The sequence below is a fragment of the Athene cunicularia genome (assembly GCF_003259725.1).
Source record: "Athene cunicularia isolate RWA chromosome Z unlocalized genomic scaffold, athCun1 chrZ_part2, whole genome shotgun sequence".
Lineage (NCBI taxonomy): Eukaryota > Metazoa > Chordata > Aves > Strigiformes > Strigidae > Athene > Athene cunicularia.
Window position 1 is genome coordinate 12867220 of NW_020799143.1, and position 16448 is coordinate 12883667.

Consider the following 16448-nt stretch of genomic DNA (forward strand, 5'->3'; position numbering starts at 1 on the left):
GAGTCAAGGCCTGTTCTGCTCCTCACACTACCCCACCAGTGAGTAGGCTGGGGGTGCACAAGAAGCTGAGAGAGGACACAGCCAGGACAGCTGACCTCAACTGACCCAAGGGATATCCCAGACCATATGATGTCATGCTCAGCATATAAAGCTGTGGGAAGAAGGAGGAAGGAGACGATGTTCAGTGACCTACTGCATCACACAGACACACACAAGTCTATGGGAACAGATGGGATACACCCGAGGGTGCTGAAGGAGCTGGCTGGGGTGCTCGCCAGGCTGCTTTCCATCATTTACCAGCAGTCCTGGCTGACTGGGGAGGTCCCGACAGATTGGAAATTGGCCAGTGTGACACCCATCTATAAGAAGGGTCAGAACGATGATCCCGGAAATTACAGGCCTGTCAGCTTGACTTCGGTGCCCGGGAAGCTGATGGAGCAGCTCATCCTGAGTAACATCACACAACACATGTGGGACAACCAGATGCTCAGGCCCAGTTAGCATGGGTTTATGAAAGGCAGGTCCTTTTTGACAAGGAGGCCAACTGTAGGAGTTTCAATAAGGCCAAATGCCAGGGGTGCCCTTGGGCCACAACAACCCCCAGCAGTGCTACAGGCTTGGGGAGGAGTGGCTGGAGAGCTGCCAGTCAGAGAGGGACCTGGGGTGGTTGATTGACAGCTGGCTGAACAGGAGCCAGCAGTGTGCCCAGGTGGCCAAGAAGGCCAATGGCATCCTGGCTTGTGTCAGCAATAGTGTGGCCAGCAGGGACAGGGAAGGGATCTGACCCCTGTACTTGGCACGGGGGAGGCTGCCCCTCGATTCCTGTGTTCAGTTTTGGGCCCCTCACTACAAAAAGGACATTGAATGACTCGAGCGTGTCCAGAGAAGGGCAACGAAGCTGGTGCAGGGTCTGGAGCACAGGTCATACGGGGAGCGGCTGAGGGAACTGGGGGTGTTTAGTCTGGAGAAGAGGAGGCTGAGGGGAGACCTCATCGCCCTCTACAGCTCCCTGAAAGGAGGTTGCAGAGAGCTGGGCATCCCCAGCTCTTTAACCAAGTAGTAAGTGATAGGACGAGAGGGAATGGCCTCAGGTTGCACCAGGGAAAGTTTAGACTGGATATTAGGAAGTATTTATTTCTTCCCAGAAGGGGTTGTTAGGCATTGGAATGGGCTGCCCAGGGAGGTGGTGGGAGTCCCCATCCCTGGAGGTGTTTAAGAGTCAGGCTGACATAGCGCTGGGGTATATATGGTTTAGTTGGCAACTGTTAATGTTGGTTGGACTGGATGATCTTCAATGTCTTTTCCAACCTACACAATTCTGTGATTCAGAGTGATGGTGTTTGTTTTCACAAGTAACCATGAGTGATGGAGCCCTGCTTTCCTGGAGGTGGCTGAACACCTGTCTGTCAATGAGAAGAAGTGAATTAATCCCTTGTTTTGCTTTGCTTGCACGTTCAGCTTTTGCTTCACTTATTAAACTGTCTTTATCTCAACCTGTGAGTTCTCACTTTTACTCTTCTGAATTTCCCCCCGCCAGGGGAAAGAATGAGCAAGTAGTTGTGTGGTGCTTAGTTGCCAGCTGAGGTTAAATCACAACACTGTGTACTGTGGCAAATTGTTTTTTCCGTTTATAAAAGCAGCATTATTAACTAAAAATTTCTTAGAGACTGCAAAGATGGCCATATTATCCCCTATATTTTGCACTGTATTGATATTAAAAAAATTCAGGAAGTACACCCTAATTTTTGTTGCCTTTCTGTAGGGAAAAATAATCTGTTTATGATTTAAACTTCTGATTATGAAAAATAATGGGATTAACATATAACAATAGCTAAACAGTCTGGGCAAATTTCTGGAAATACATTTGACTTCTTTATCATGTGTACTTTTCAAGAGACTTAATCTACATTATTGTAATGCAAATTGTGTGAAAAGTGTATTTTAATGAGTTCTTGGAGCTTTCACTGAGCTGCCTAGACAATAATGAGAGTATTGTTTTGGGTATTTGTGATGTAATATTTTCTGCATGAAAGCAATTATTGAAACTAAGTGCCATTAAATAGAAGAACTACAGGCTGGAAGGGAGGTCCTTTCAATAATCTTTTTCTGTTGTGTAGACATTAAAACAGAATTCCTAAAGGTTAAATACAGTTTATTATTTTGCAGAGACTGGTCAGAAACATCTTACAAATAGATACATTGCATATTCTCTCACTCTTTGCTTCTGACTGAAAAGACAGCAACAGGTTTTCGGTCTAAGGTTTCGGCAGAGGTACCTCTGGGTCACTTTTTGATAATGAACAGAAACCTAGATGGTGACACAGTGCTGGCATTACTCTTCATTTCCACTTACTGGGCTAAGGGACTTAGACATCACATGGAACTTTTTTTTGTTTCCACGTGGATGTTTGCTGCAGTTCCCGGGAGGCTGTTAACTGGAGCACAGGCATGCCACACTGAGCAGGCAGACTCACTGTGGCTACTTCCCCAGCTGTTGTCAGATGTGTCAGCAGTCACAGCAAAACCAAGCACCTTTATGCATTAGGCACAGTTTGGCACTGGGCTAACCATCACACAGTTTGGTGTGTTGGCAAAGCTGGACCCTTGGCTGAGGAAGAGGCTGAAAGACTGAACCACAGAGTAATCTGATCTGCTTTTCATGTAGATCACTCATCCTGCGAAACAGTGAAACCACCTGCTGATGCTTAAAGCATTCATCAGTCATCACAAATGCAACAGCAGTGCTCAGAGCATGCATCTCAGGCAATGCCAACGTGCAACACTGCTGCTCGCTACGCAGTCTAAGACTGTGACAATGTCACACAGGTATGTGTATGCTTTTTGGCTGTTACAGCTTGCTCTTATTCCTCCTGGTATTTTAAAGATACCCAGTCACTGTGAAACTTACTAGTCATCTATGAACAGCAGCACTGATTATACACATTCCTTTTAGATCCAAAAGAAGGACTTCATTCCCAAAGTTTAGTTATTTTTGAGATATCTAACAAACATAACTGTATTTGTGTAAAATGGCAGAAACCTCATCTTCAGCTTATCTGCAATCATTCCATTTTGTGCAATTTCATATCCTCAAAGTTTAGACTGCATGAAATTACAAGTCTGATGTACATGCGTTTTTATGCATCTCAAAGATATCACATTTGTGAAGAGTTAATTGCATATCGCATATAGTTCTTCTCTAACACTACTAAGTACTATCCTCCTGTCTTTGCCCCTGGTTGACTGTAGTGACATTTCTTTTATGATTATATCATAGGCCTTATAACAGTGTGTAGTAAACCGTTACCTGTATTTCAGAAGTAATACACTTAGTGCTTGCAAATCTTGAAACCGAGGTCAAGAAGCTAACAAGTTAAAAAAAATTGTACGTTTTCTTTCTTAAAATTGGAATTTAATTATCAAAAGTGATAGATTTTTCCAAAGTGGTGTATGCTTCTTCAGATGCTTAAATACTGTCACTCTAAGTGACTTGGCAGCCCTTGCTTAAGGAGTAGGTGAGTGAAGAGGGACTGGTATAACACACTCAGAGCTTTGTTCCAGAAGCAGCTGTACCTCTGGTCTACAGGATTTTAGGTGCCCCTTCATGTTATGTGGCTCACCCTTAATGCCTAGGATGAGCTCCTATGTGGGTTCACCTCAAAGAGCAGGCCACTATGACTTCTGTTGGTAACTTCTCAGCTGTGAGGGGAGAGCTCAGTACCCTGTGATCTGTCTTTAGGTGCTGCTATCGCTGGCAAGAACAGTGCTCATCCAGCTTCTCCTGCTGCTTACTTTTACTGTCACAGACATAAGGCATGAGAAAAATGGGGTTTTTACCCAGCAACAATGGGTAAAATGTTAAACCAGCACACACAAGATGACCTGAAAGCTCAGAGAAACCTGGCTTCAAGGAAAGGTGCCCCTGCTTCAAGCGGCCTCCAGGGGCCCTTCCAGTACGTGAAAGGCTGCAACCTATGTCCCCACCGGAGCTCAGTAACTCAGGTTGTGTTTTTTAGCTTCCTCTTCACACTCACCCAAAGGCTGCTTATACTGTTCTTTCCTGATGACTCTGGCAGGCCTGATATTAAGCTGTACCACCACAGGTATACAGAAAACCATGGTATCACTGCAAGGCAATTACTTCAAGGATTAATATAGGTCCATACTTCCACAATTAATTCACTGGATTACAATACCCCCAGGTCTATCAGCAGAGTCTGCTTTCACTGATTTCTTAGCCAGCTTATACATCCAGAATCACTAGATAATACTGATTGGGCTTCCAGATATCACAGATGACAAAATGAATCAGAACAAGCCAGTAAAGACATTAGCTACGTAAGGTACTGCAGTTTTCACAAACCTCCTAAAATCCTGCTGGGTTTTCAAGGCTAGCCCTGTGCATCATCTAGGATAACACAGTCTTAGAGTAAACAAACACTGCACTTTTTACTATTCCATAGTCACCTTCAGAGATGACACCACAAGCCAAGCAGAGTCCCATTTCATCAATGTATCTGTGCATCCCCATCTCACACACAGAGGCAGCCTTAATCTAAAGACAAGGGACAGATACATCAGCCCCTATGACAGATCTTTTTGGATGTCACCTTCTCCCAGGAAGTACACTGGTTCTACCTCCATTACAGTGCCCTAGCCTTGTTTTTAAGTGAGCTTTGGGGTTTCTGGAAACACCCTGCTGAAATTTGGCTGAAACCAGGTCATTGTGTGGGTTTGCAGAACCACACAAACTCGCTCCCTGCCTGCCCTTGGGGCTCTGCAGAGGGGCCCAGGCAGCCAGTGTCTAACAGACTGTGGCCAACCACTGGCTGGATAAAGATTGCTTCCTGAAGGGAGAAAAAGCAATAGGTTCACCAAGCATTAGTGTTTCTTCCTTAGAAGACTATGGAGTATCTGTACTTAGTATCCTCTGAAAGCACAGAGCTTCTCTCCATTCAATTTCTCTGTTTGCTGGTAGGAATTATGAGACCGCTTTCTGAGTGGTTCACCTGTATGGTCACACAACCCTGATCTCCAAAGTGCTAGCAAGCTACTGATGGGCAACAACTTATACCCCTTCAGATTAAGAGAGGAACTTGAGTACAGTCAAGTCACAGCTAAATTCCTTTACAGCTGCAAAGCCTCTATGTTCACTCTGACATTTTTCCTTGAAGGCATTAATTCTTTAGTGTTCCTGTATAAAACCTGTTTACCTTTAAACCTAAGTTACAATTTTGCAGTCGTAATAGGTTGTTCCAAGTATCTTGCTCAATAAAATAAGAATTTTTGATTGATGGACCTCACATCTTAATCCTAAAGGACACATTATATTAATGACCACATTGTAACACAGAAAACATAAGGGCTGAGTAAATCTATTTTCACTGCTATAACATGACTATATTTTATACTGTTTTCAAGTAGCAGATCATATATTTTTACAAATATTTTGTATTTTCACTAAGAGCAAAGCCAGTATGTGTTGCTTCCCTGTTCTTCGTTCTCAGCTGTCTACATGCCCTCTGTGCATCTATCTGTGGGCCTGCAATTTAAGATTTTTAAGCCAAAAGGTGGCACAACATCTAAAAGTTAGCATTGCAGAGCTTGTTTACCTGCTGTTATATCCCAGTAAGTACCAAAGATTCAATCCTCCTCTCAAAATTCAGTACAAGGCCACTCCAGAACAAGTTTCTTATGACTTGCAGGGAAAATTAACAAAAACCACAGAGCTATTTCTGTCGAAAGGCAACTGAAAATTCAAGAAGCTCTGTGCTCACTTCAGGCTTCTCTGAAAGCCAAGCTATTATAAATGTAACAAGTTAAATTAACTCCCCATAAAACAGAGGAGAAATAAGAGAGGAGAGGAATTTAAAGAGTTCATTGTTATCTGCCTCTTATTCAATGAGCAACTCATGAGATCATCAGACTTTTTATACATGGATCTATTATCCTCTCCTTGCTCTGTTCTGTTTTGGTAAATATTATGAAGGCAGCACTGAAGTGGCAACTCTGTGAGACACTGAGATGCAGAGGACTAAATTTTAAAGAAAGCATACAGGAACTAGTTTTTAAAAGAAGTATAAAACCTAGTGTTTAATGCACAATTGTGTAAGTTAATGTCATTCCTCTCCTTCTGAGTTACGTCTTTCAACGCTTTATTCTTATTATTTTTTTAAAAAATTAAAACCAGATATTCACTCAGAACTATACTACAAGAGCTAATGGTCTTCAAATAAGATTTCCATTTCAGAAATGAAGGTATATTTTTTGCAGAGAAAAAAGCATGAATACCTAACTCCATCCATACTTCCAGTGAAAAGAGTCAGCTATTGCTATCAAGCTATTTTAAAAGGCAAGACCATCTGCATTACTTTTGAGCATTCTAAGGAGCTACTATATAATTTAGGATAAGGGTATTTAAACTTTGCAGTTCCACTGAGAAACTATAGACAAGGCTCTACAAAGCACCATGAGCACGTCTTCAGACTAAATTAAAACATAATAAAATGGAAGGAAAAGCAAGAGAAGAGACAGATCAGGCATCTAAGGCCAGCAAAAGGGGAATCAAGTAGGTGCAAAACATGCTTAAGGAAAGAATTTAATTATCACTGAACAGAGGCCTCTGTGTTTTCTAGTCTGAGGTCTGATAAAATGATGGCTTTAGCAGAGCTCACTGAAAATAGCTTAGTATTTCCAACATATAACAGAGATTAGTTGCTGCAGCTGGATGAAAAAAAATATCTGACTAATTCAATCATTTGTGTGGTAGGAGAAAAAAGAAAACTATTAAAGTTTTAAGTTAGGTAAGGAAGAGGCAATGTCTTCCAGTTCATATGTAACATGCATAGCATTCCTTGCAAGATGATGACAAGAGTCCACAGAGTGGGAATTTCAAACGTTATTTCCAAATCAAGGAGACACCTGCTATTAAGTAAGATCTAGAAATATGAAAGTATGCCCGATTTCTCTAAATATACCAAAAGACTGTAATAAACTAAGGCTCTTCAAGGATCTCATCTTTGTGTGACTGCTGAATCTTTTATGGAAACATTTGGTTTTAAAAGTTTCAGAAATTACATGTTTTGTAAATTTATTTTTTTGGAGGTCAGTTTCCTGGCATAAGGTAGTTGAGAGAAACCTTCAAACACCTATGTGGTTAAGTTTTTGATATGCAGCTCTGTCCTGCATTCAGCACTGTGAGGACCTTGCCACTTCAATAATTAACTAATCACCCACATATTTCCGCACACAAATCACCATCTTGAATACTTTGCTGATGTCGTATTTGCTGCGAGTGAATGAAGTGAAAACTTCTACCAACAGTCACCTCTGAAAAACAGCTGATTGATAATGCAAAACCAAAAATGTTTAGGAGGCTGCACGCAATACTGCAAACCTCTTGCTGAACCACAAGATAAAAATCAATAGCGAACAGGAAACAGATGCTGTTGCTCTGAGACTGTGAATGTTAACATCCAGCAGCCACCAAAAGGGCAGCTGCAGTGGTTTGACATCTGTGGGCTGCAGCTTCTACCAAGAACAGAAACCAGATACTTTTCCTCACCCCCAACTTGCATTACTACACTTGCTTACTAATAAAAAAAAATCAGTTTCTTCTAGATTTTTGTTTTCTTATAAATTTCTCATACAGAGCTGGAATGTTGATTTTTAGTTTCTCTCTAAATTAATGAAAAATTAATTTACAAAAAATCCTGTCTGTATGTGGTATACTGTCTCATCTTGCAGTCATAAAGGAATGTAAGTCCCAGGAAAAAAGCTATGTTCTAAACAGAAGGGAAAATGGCCACTTCTGAGGACAGCAAAACAGGTTATTTAATGAGCTTTCAGTTTTATTTGTTTGAAATTGTTCTGTAAGAACAAGGAATGTCAGTGAAATAGGTCCCTAGGCAAAATGGAGTATTAGAACATTAGAAGAAAGGGATTACATATTCAAGCATCTAAACATGCAATTAGAATGACCATCTTTTGCCTTTTCGATAGCTTCACATAATAACAGTGATTTTGAGAATTACAAAAATTTACAGCAATTAGTATATTCAGTTTACAACAGGACTGCCAACATGTCATCTTTTCCTCTTCAACCTTCCAACTAAATAAATGCAATACCTTTGTTATACCCCAAATAACACTGCTTCAACTTGAAAGATGTAGTTTAGAAAAGTGGGGGGAAAAAATCTCCAACTGAAACTATATAGGGATTAACTAGGTAAAACAACTAAACTATAATGCAAACAGTTTGCTGAGCTGCACAATACCAAGCTTACAAAATATTAACGCACATTATCTGCTTCTATTATTCAGTGAATGTTAGCGGGTACACAGACACACACAGCAACCTTGCTGCCAAAGAAGTTCCCCTATCCCATGTAGAAGGAGGGGGTAGAATGGCCCCGTTCCTCCTACCACTGTCCATGATTACTGAGTTTCCCTCAGAGCTTTCAAGTTGAGACACTGGCCTGATTTCATCTGGACAGATTATAGAGCAGAAAGAAAGCACAGCAGAAACAGGGATACACTGATAGTAACGTTATATACAGAAAGAATGTGAGAACTATTATCAAGTGGGGAGAGGAAGAAGCATCACACTAATTTTGCTGTTTATTCACAATACTTTTAAAGAGTTCTGAACAAAAAATAGGAGTAGTAGATATTCTGACAGGAATATAATGAAATTTTACTTCATAGAGGATGTTAATTTAGCTTTTTTAAAAAAAATACTTGCTTACATTATCCAAAGTTGACAAACATGCAAGTGTATATTTCTGGATTACACTAAGGCCACACATGCTGGGCTAGAAGTGTAAAAGCATGGTCTAGCATAACAAAGCAGTATCATGCATGTATATACCATAGAAAAGATGAAACTCCAAACACAGTTTTCTTTTTAAATCTATACTGTAAATCTACATGTTACTGAAAGCATGCAACACTAAAATATCCTTATAAGGCAAAGGGAAATATCATTTACCAAAGCTAGTGATCAGGAAGACATAACCCTACGTAAGAAAATCACACCAACAGCCAAGGAAAAAACACAAGTGCTGCCCAAGATTCTGGTAAGAAAATCACTTGCTTGCATGAAATACTTATTCTAAAGCATGATTAACTGATGTAGAGCAAGTATGGAAATAATACAGAGTCAGGCATGCAAACTATGTAAAGACATGCACATCCCACCAGCAGACACTACCTAACTGTAACACATGAGTAATGCTAACTTCTGAACTTGCAATCTTTGAGGAACTTGAAGCCAGACATTAAACAATGCAGAAGTATTCTCTGCTGACATATTTATATCAATCCATTAGCAATAACCTTGGATGAAAAATGGGAACTTAAACAAGGATATGAAAGGTCAGTTTACGCTTCAACAAGACAGAACTGGGAAAATTCTGTTCTGTTATGCAGGTTGAAAAAAGGAGAAAGAGCATTCAGTGATGCTCCTTTACAATATAAAACACAGTAAAATTTGCTAAACTAACCTGCATTCAGAATCTCTATTTCCCTCTGCTTTTAACTTTAAATCAATTTATTTAGCTCCATGCTATTCTTCTAGATCCATAACATGATTTAAAAAAGCACAAAAAATTTCCTAAATATGCTGTATTTTTTTTAATCTTTGTAGTGCATTTACAGTGAAAAATACGAATAGAAATCAAGCAGCTACAACTCTGACTTAAAAATAAAAAATTCTCAGGCTATTATCTAGTTTCCTTTTGAGATGGTAAGGAACATCCATTAGATCACTATCACTGTCAGAGAAAGTGTCTATTTTTTTAAGACAAAGAATTGAACAAAGATTCTGTTACTCCTCCCCAGGTCTCTAGGGCTACTTACAGTTCCAGAATAAGAATGACATCTGTTTTGTTCTCATACACATCATGCAGCGTGATCACATTAGGATGTCGAATCTCTTTTAGTATGCCAACTTCTCGCTCGATGTCTTCCCGGCTCACTCCGCGCCGGCTGGATTTTGTTCTCCGTTTCTTGATAAATTTTGCTGCAAACTGCTGACCAGTGCTCTTCTCACGGCATTTTTTCACTACAGCAAACTGCCCACTAAAAAAAAAAAAAAAAAAAAAAAGGGGCAAAGAATGAATATGAGTGGTTCAAGGAAGTTTAGAGTAGCCTCTATTTACTATGGTGGGGGAAAACAAATGTACCTCTGAATTACCAACTCGACTACAGTACATTACTGCTTTTTATGCAATCTAGAATAATGCCTGAAAAAAACCATAGAGGGCGCAGAAAAGGTAAGTTACATTACAAACGTACATACATACACATTTCAGCATACCCATAAGTAAAAGAGAATACCTGTGTAGACCACTGGGTTTTTGACAAATATGTGCATCAGAGAAAAGCACTGGCTTCTGGATTTCCCCTTCCATATGCATGTTAAATTATTTTGTTCTGAAAGAGACACAGTACTGACTTTCTTCCAATCTATATGATTTGTCAATATTAATTTTATTCTATCCTCGTTTGTTTTTTAAAAAAAATTTAAAACAATACTGGGTTTCAGAACACTGCTTTGGATTTTAGTTTTAAAAGCACTGACTAAACACAGTAATATCAAGAATTACAGTTATTGTATCATATTGTTAAGTAGGATGAGTTTGAGGGTGAGAAAAGTATCAAGGCACTGAAGAACAAAAAACTGAAATCACAGGAAGCTCCAGGAAGCTGCTGACTCCAGCACGTTATCACTGACATAAAAGCCTGTTGGGGCTACATCTACATACTGGTTCAGATCAGAAGTCTCCAGGAATCTAATGCTCAGTTAAAGCATGAACAGGATTTCTAATATTGTTGAGTTTTCCTTTTAAGTTTTCTTAATCTCTGGCTGAGGATTCTGTAGCAATTCTGGTTTTGGTTTATTTCACCATACAAAGAATTCACAGAACTACAAAATGATACCGATGCAAAAATTTTCTGAAGTTAGCCTACCCTGTTAACTAAAAAAGTGGTGTCCCCTAAAAACTTAAAACAGCAGTTAAATCAATGCTACACCTAGTAGGCTTGACTATCGACACAGTGATGTAATATGCAAGCATGTATAATTCCACCCTGTACCTGGAAGAGGAACTAACCTGTATTAGTGCTTAATTAATTAACTGAGTTCTCTAGGAAGATGCATCACCCACAAAAAGGGCATCACGTAATGACAAAGTGCCAAGTGGAAATCACTCAAAACTACACATCTCATGCATGAACTCAGTGCACAAGACTACTTTATTATTGGAGAACAAGCATGTGCCAAATATGTTGATAAAGTAATTAAGCAATGAAGGAATGCATGACAGAAAATAGAAGATGATAACTGATCAGCACAGTGTTATGCAATAAATGGAGATATTAACATGCTGTAAGGGGAAAAAAAAAGATCACACTCATTATTTTTGAACTTAGAGGGTTGATCAGCCAAGAGTAAGTTATGCTGCTGGGTCACCACTGGCATCAATACTGTGCTGACCCCATGCAGAACTCCAAGTGACAAATCATCTTGAACTGGGATATGCATTTGGGCAAGGCTAAATGACTCTCACCTGCAGAAGGCAGGGCAGAGATGGATCCTCTCCTATGAACTCCTAGAAAGGGACTCTAGAGTAGTCACCACCAGCTGGCAAGCCTTTGAATGCAGCCATGGGCTGTGAGAAAAGTAAACTCTGAGAGAAGCAGTCAACAGTCTTAAGTTTTGAGGTTTGGTTTTACTTCAACATTATGATCACTATTCAAGTTTCATTATTTCATGAAAGTACTTTATGAACTGGTGAGATGACTTCATGTTGCGTGAAAAGAATTCTTGCCTTAAATTCCCACCCACCTCCACACCACTCCCAATTTTGTACAAAGTTGTGAACAGCCATGTTCACCAGACAGGCTCCAACACATTATTATTATTACAAACTGCAGTGGACAGAGCAGTGCTTTAGACCACACCACATCCTCTTCCCCATTACATGTAGGCTGGAAGACCTGCTTCACTTGCCTAGACTTGGTCAGCTCGAGCTATCTGAGATGCTCTTGGACACCTAAGACATTCATGTGGGGCTGGCAGATATCACACAGGACCTCTGGAAGATGTGTCATCCTAAATTGGAGGCAGAGGGCTAGACAAGGTAACTTAAGGTACATCATCACTCTCTGCTTGGTTCAGTTCAACTCCACAACTCTTCCTGCAACAGAAGCTATGGGTTTTATCTCCAAGGTCTGAGCAATTTTGCACTGTGGGACAGACGGCCAGAGTGGAGTGTGCACTTAGCTATTTGCAGTGCTGCCAAGAAGCAGTCTACTGGCCCATGCTTACGGCAGGGAAAAGCAGCGATTCTCTCACTCTCTCCCCCATAACATGCACATCTTCACAGAGATATTCAGCTTTCTTTAAAAAGCAATTGGCTTTTCATAAAGTTCACAGTTCCAGCAAAACTACAGTCGGGCAGTAGAGAGGCATTGGTGCTACCACAACTCTGAACAGCTACTCAAACTCACAGACCAGACAGAAGTAAAAAGTCACTGCTTTTTGACCACTTGGCTGGCTTTCAATCTAGCAATCTAAACTGCCTGATAGAGGAAGGAAAAGTATTTCTGCTTATGATTCGTCCATAGACTTGAATGCTACAGGGCTAACCACTTCCTTATGGATCCTCACCTTGTAGGTTTGGCAAAAGCTATTGCTTCATTTAAAAAAAAAAAGTCCAAAAAACCCCACAATGCAAACAAAACAAATGCAACAACAAAATCCAAAAGACTAAAAACCCCAAATTACTGCTAACATCAGCTCTGGAGAAGCTGGGACTGAAAAGTAAACCTGAAGTATACAGACATAAAATATACTTTGATATCCAAAAAGATAAAAGTTGACTGGGATTAAGAGTTACCTATGTTTCACTGACAAAGCATGTATCACTGACCTATGGAAAATTTTTGTGTTTGAGTTTCCAATTGTTAGCCCACGATGTAATTTTTCCTTTAGACCTTCTTCACTGGAAAGAGTAATGCCTTTTAGGCTTCTTTCTAAATAAAAAACTAGCCTGCAAGTCTTTTTAAACATGCATTGGCAGTGGACCTGTAAAATGAAGAAATTATTTTTCCACAGTATGTGATGGTTTTAAGCCCTGCCGGGACCGGAGACCACGTTGCTGTTGTCCCTCCCCCACACTTGGGCACAAGTAGGGTACAAACCCCGGGTTAAAATAAGAAGAAATTTAATACAACAGTGTAATAAACAATCTGAACAATAACACTAGCAATACTAACAACAACCAACAGTAAGAAGAGTAAATATGACAAAAGACATACAGAGAAATACCGCAAGGACACAACCAGTCTGCTGTGCATGTTTTCCGCGACCAAAGCCATAAAGGAAAAAGCTTCCCGCTCTGCACTGGATCTGATGTCAGCACGGTATGAATAACCCGCCTGGATATCCCTTCCCCCTGCCGGGGAAACTTAACCCAATCCTAGCTGAACCAGGACGAGTATTATTCATATTTGAATTCTACCACTCCCAAAGCCATTTTATGCTTCCAATGCCTTTAAGGCTAAGCCTATTTAATCTTATTTTGGCAATGGGTCAACTGTGACCATTACATCATGAGCTGTACTGACCTACTGATACAAAGGGGACCAGGTAAGACAAGCAGATCTCTCTCCTCCTCTTCTGAGCTACGCAGTTTTAGTTTTTCAGTCTTTTACTTTTTTCTCCAGCTATGACCACCTGTTTGAAGGATGCCCTGATCTATCACAATTCAATATAAAAGCATTATCAAGACCAATATATTGTTTAAAACTACATGACTTTACAGATTGGTCCTGTCCATGGTTTATTCAGATGGCAGGCTCTTTGACATTGCTCAAGGCTGCAATAAAGTTACCTACTAACAGGTATCTAGATTAGTAACCTTATTATTGTTGCTGTTGTGGTATTCAGCACATAACCCCACAATTAGTTGTTATTAAATGCTGCACATGTAGATCCACTTAAGCTGCAATCACTGCAGCAACAAGATGTTTTAAGTCAGCTCTGTATGGGCTAACACATCTATATGCAGTAATACTCTCCCACAGACACTACAGTTTCAGATCCAGCATTCATTCATACAGTGCCTTCAAAGCCAGAAAAGCCCCTTAGTTTTCCAAATACCCTTGCTTTTGTAGGATTGATTTAAAGTGGGTAGGGTCAAAAAATGACTGCCATTTTAGGAAACAATTACACTGAAAAAAATACAGAAGAAAATCACAAAGGCACACTTAAAGTATCTGACCTTTTTTTTTTTTCCCCCCATAGCAGAACCAGATTAAACAGTGAAACAGGATGACAGCTTGACATGAGAAGAAATACTTCTGCTAATAACAGTTATTTTGTGATCTTGTAATGCTTAGGCAACCAGTAGTTAATTACTATGCTAAATCCATTCTTTTTGGGACACGGCACAGTATTTCCACATTCAGTGATTTTTCAGACTCGCTTCAGAACAAGTACTTATCCCATTACCTAATTATTATATTTCTCCATCTTTTTTACATCATAAGACAGACATCCAGTACCCTTTACAATATATACATACATACATACATACATATATGCAAAAGTTATGCATAAAGGTGATGAAGTCACCAATAAAGCACCTACACTCCACTCTTCATTGGTCCTGGCTTAGCAGGATCACAGAACAACTACTCATTAGCATAGATAGTTTTAACTAGAGACAGACATTTTTGAATAAAAGAGAAAAAACAAAAAGTCCCTACATTTCTTCCAGAAGGATGATCACAGTGATGGTCACAGGGGTGGCAGACATCCTGTATTCCTCCCCACTCCCAGCGTTCTGCACCGGCTCTTCTGCAAGGATTGAAACTCTTGCCTCAAGAACCCTCCTACAGTAACCCTGATGGATCAATTTTCTAATATTTATTGCCACAGTAGGGCAAGCATGGGGGACTTCTCCATGCTATCTTATGAGGACTGCATTCAAAAGCAAAGCTTAATGGGAGCAGGGGGTAGGAATAAGGAAAAGGCATTATGTTGACATCAGAGCAGTAAGCTCCTTGGCACATTTTTGACACTTTGGCACTTTTCTTTAGATTTTAAAAAAATTGGTAGTCACTAGTCAACTCTGAAAATGCAATATATTAAGATCCAACTGGCTTTACTCTTTGTTTGACTGCCTTTTTAAAATTATATTAAACAAACAGGAAGAGGCTTATATAATACTATTAGATTAGCCCATTAAATGAACTGAAACTGAACTACAGAGCCATTTGTCTTCCGCAGTGAAAGTTACGAGCAGACTGTGGACATTCCGTCTTTCCTTAGAGATCTGTATCAGGGCAGGCCAACTGAGCAGGTGATTTCCACCCCCAGCAGTGTCTCAGCATCAGTAAGCTCCATCAGTTACTACTGTCTGTCATCAAGGGCATCTGAGCTGCTTCTGCTAATAAGGTTAACTCTCACAAAACTTGCCAGTGAGGCAGCATTACCCGAATCTTTTCCAAAGGAGAGGAAGACTTATCCACAAACTGTGAAGGATTATAGCTACATTTTGTCCCCTCTCCACCTTCTAATCAAGCAAAACAACATTTTCAGTTCAGCTGCAATGTCAAGTTGGAGGCAATCACTTTCCCCTCCTTCCTCTCTCCCTCTTTGTGGTCATACAAAAGACAATAAACTTTGTAAGGCACTTTAGAGCCTCTCTTGGGTGTATAAGGCTTACAGTACCTCAGCTGGGAGTCACCAGTATAAAGTGTCACACTTACCCATTAAGAAGACAAGCTATTATCAGCATTAGCAGGGCAGAGTAAGGCATGGTTAATAGGTTAATAGAGCACTCCAAGCAGATGCAACTGGAAAGCAGTAGTGTTTCATGTGCACCACCCTCAAAAGACAACCTATTTCACAGAATAGTAGCTTTAGTGCTAGCTACCAGTGTTAACACTTGCAAGGGAAAAAAACCCTTCACTGATCTTGACAAATAAACTGGGATACTCTAAACCAAGGTATCTTGCCAGGTAGAGTTTCTGTAAGTGCACATGCACATCTTTTCTTTCCCCTTCAGAGGGCACGTTAGGGAACATAAGGGCCCTTTCCCTAAGTCCTGTTTTTAGTTTTGCAGCCAACCAAAGAGTACAGGCAGAAATGAATGCAGGACTGACTGATAAGCTTGTACCGTAGCTGTTCAGGCTCTGAAAGTCAGAAATACTTGTACAGTGCTTACAATTTCTGTGCTCCTTCCCTTCCCCTGCAACGTTTAATTTTTTAGCACAGACTCTAAAAGCATTCAACAGGTATTGTTCAGCTGCAAGTTCTGAAGAGCCTTGAAAATAAGTGACAAACAACATGAAGATAGGAACATCACAGAACAGCTGTATCTGAAGGATACATGGATCCTGGACAGATGAGTAGGCTTCCCCCCTCCCCCCCCCCT

General features: G+C 40.3%; 1 protein-coding gene across 1 annotated transcript in view; it reads right to left on the reverse strand.

Annotated features, from left to right (window-relative positions):
• DAPK1 (death associated protein kinase 1) overlaps positions 1-16448 on the reverse strand; it is a 92163-nt gene that overhangs the window by 39682 nt on the left and 36033 nt on the right. The window contains exon 3 of the mRNA XM_026866040.1: positions 9859-10080. Within this exon, the coding sequence (XP_026721841.1) occupies positions 9859-10080 (222 nt within the window). The remainder of the gene's footprint in view (positions 1-9858; positions 10081-16448) is intronic.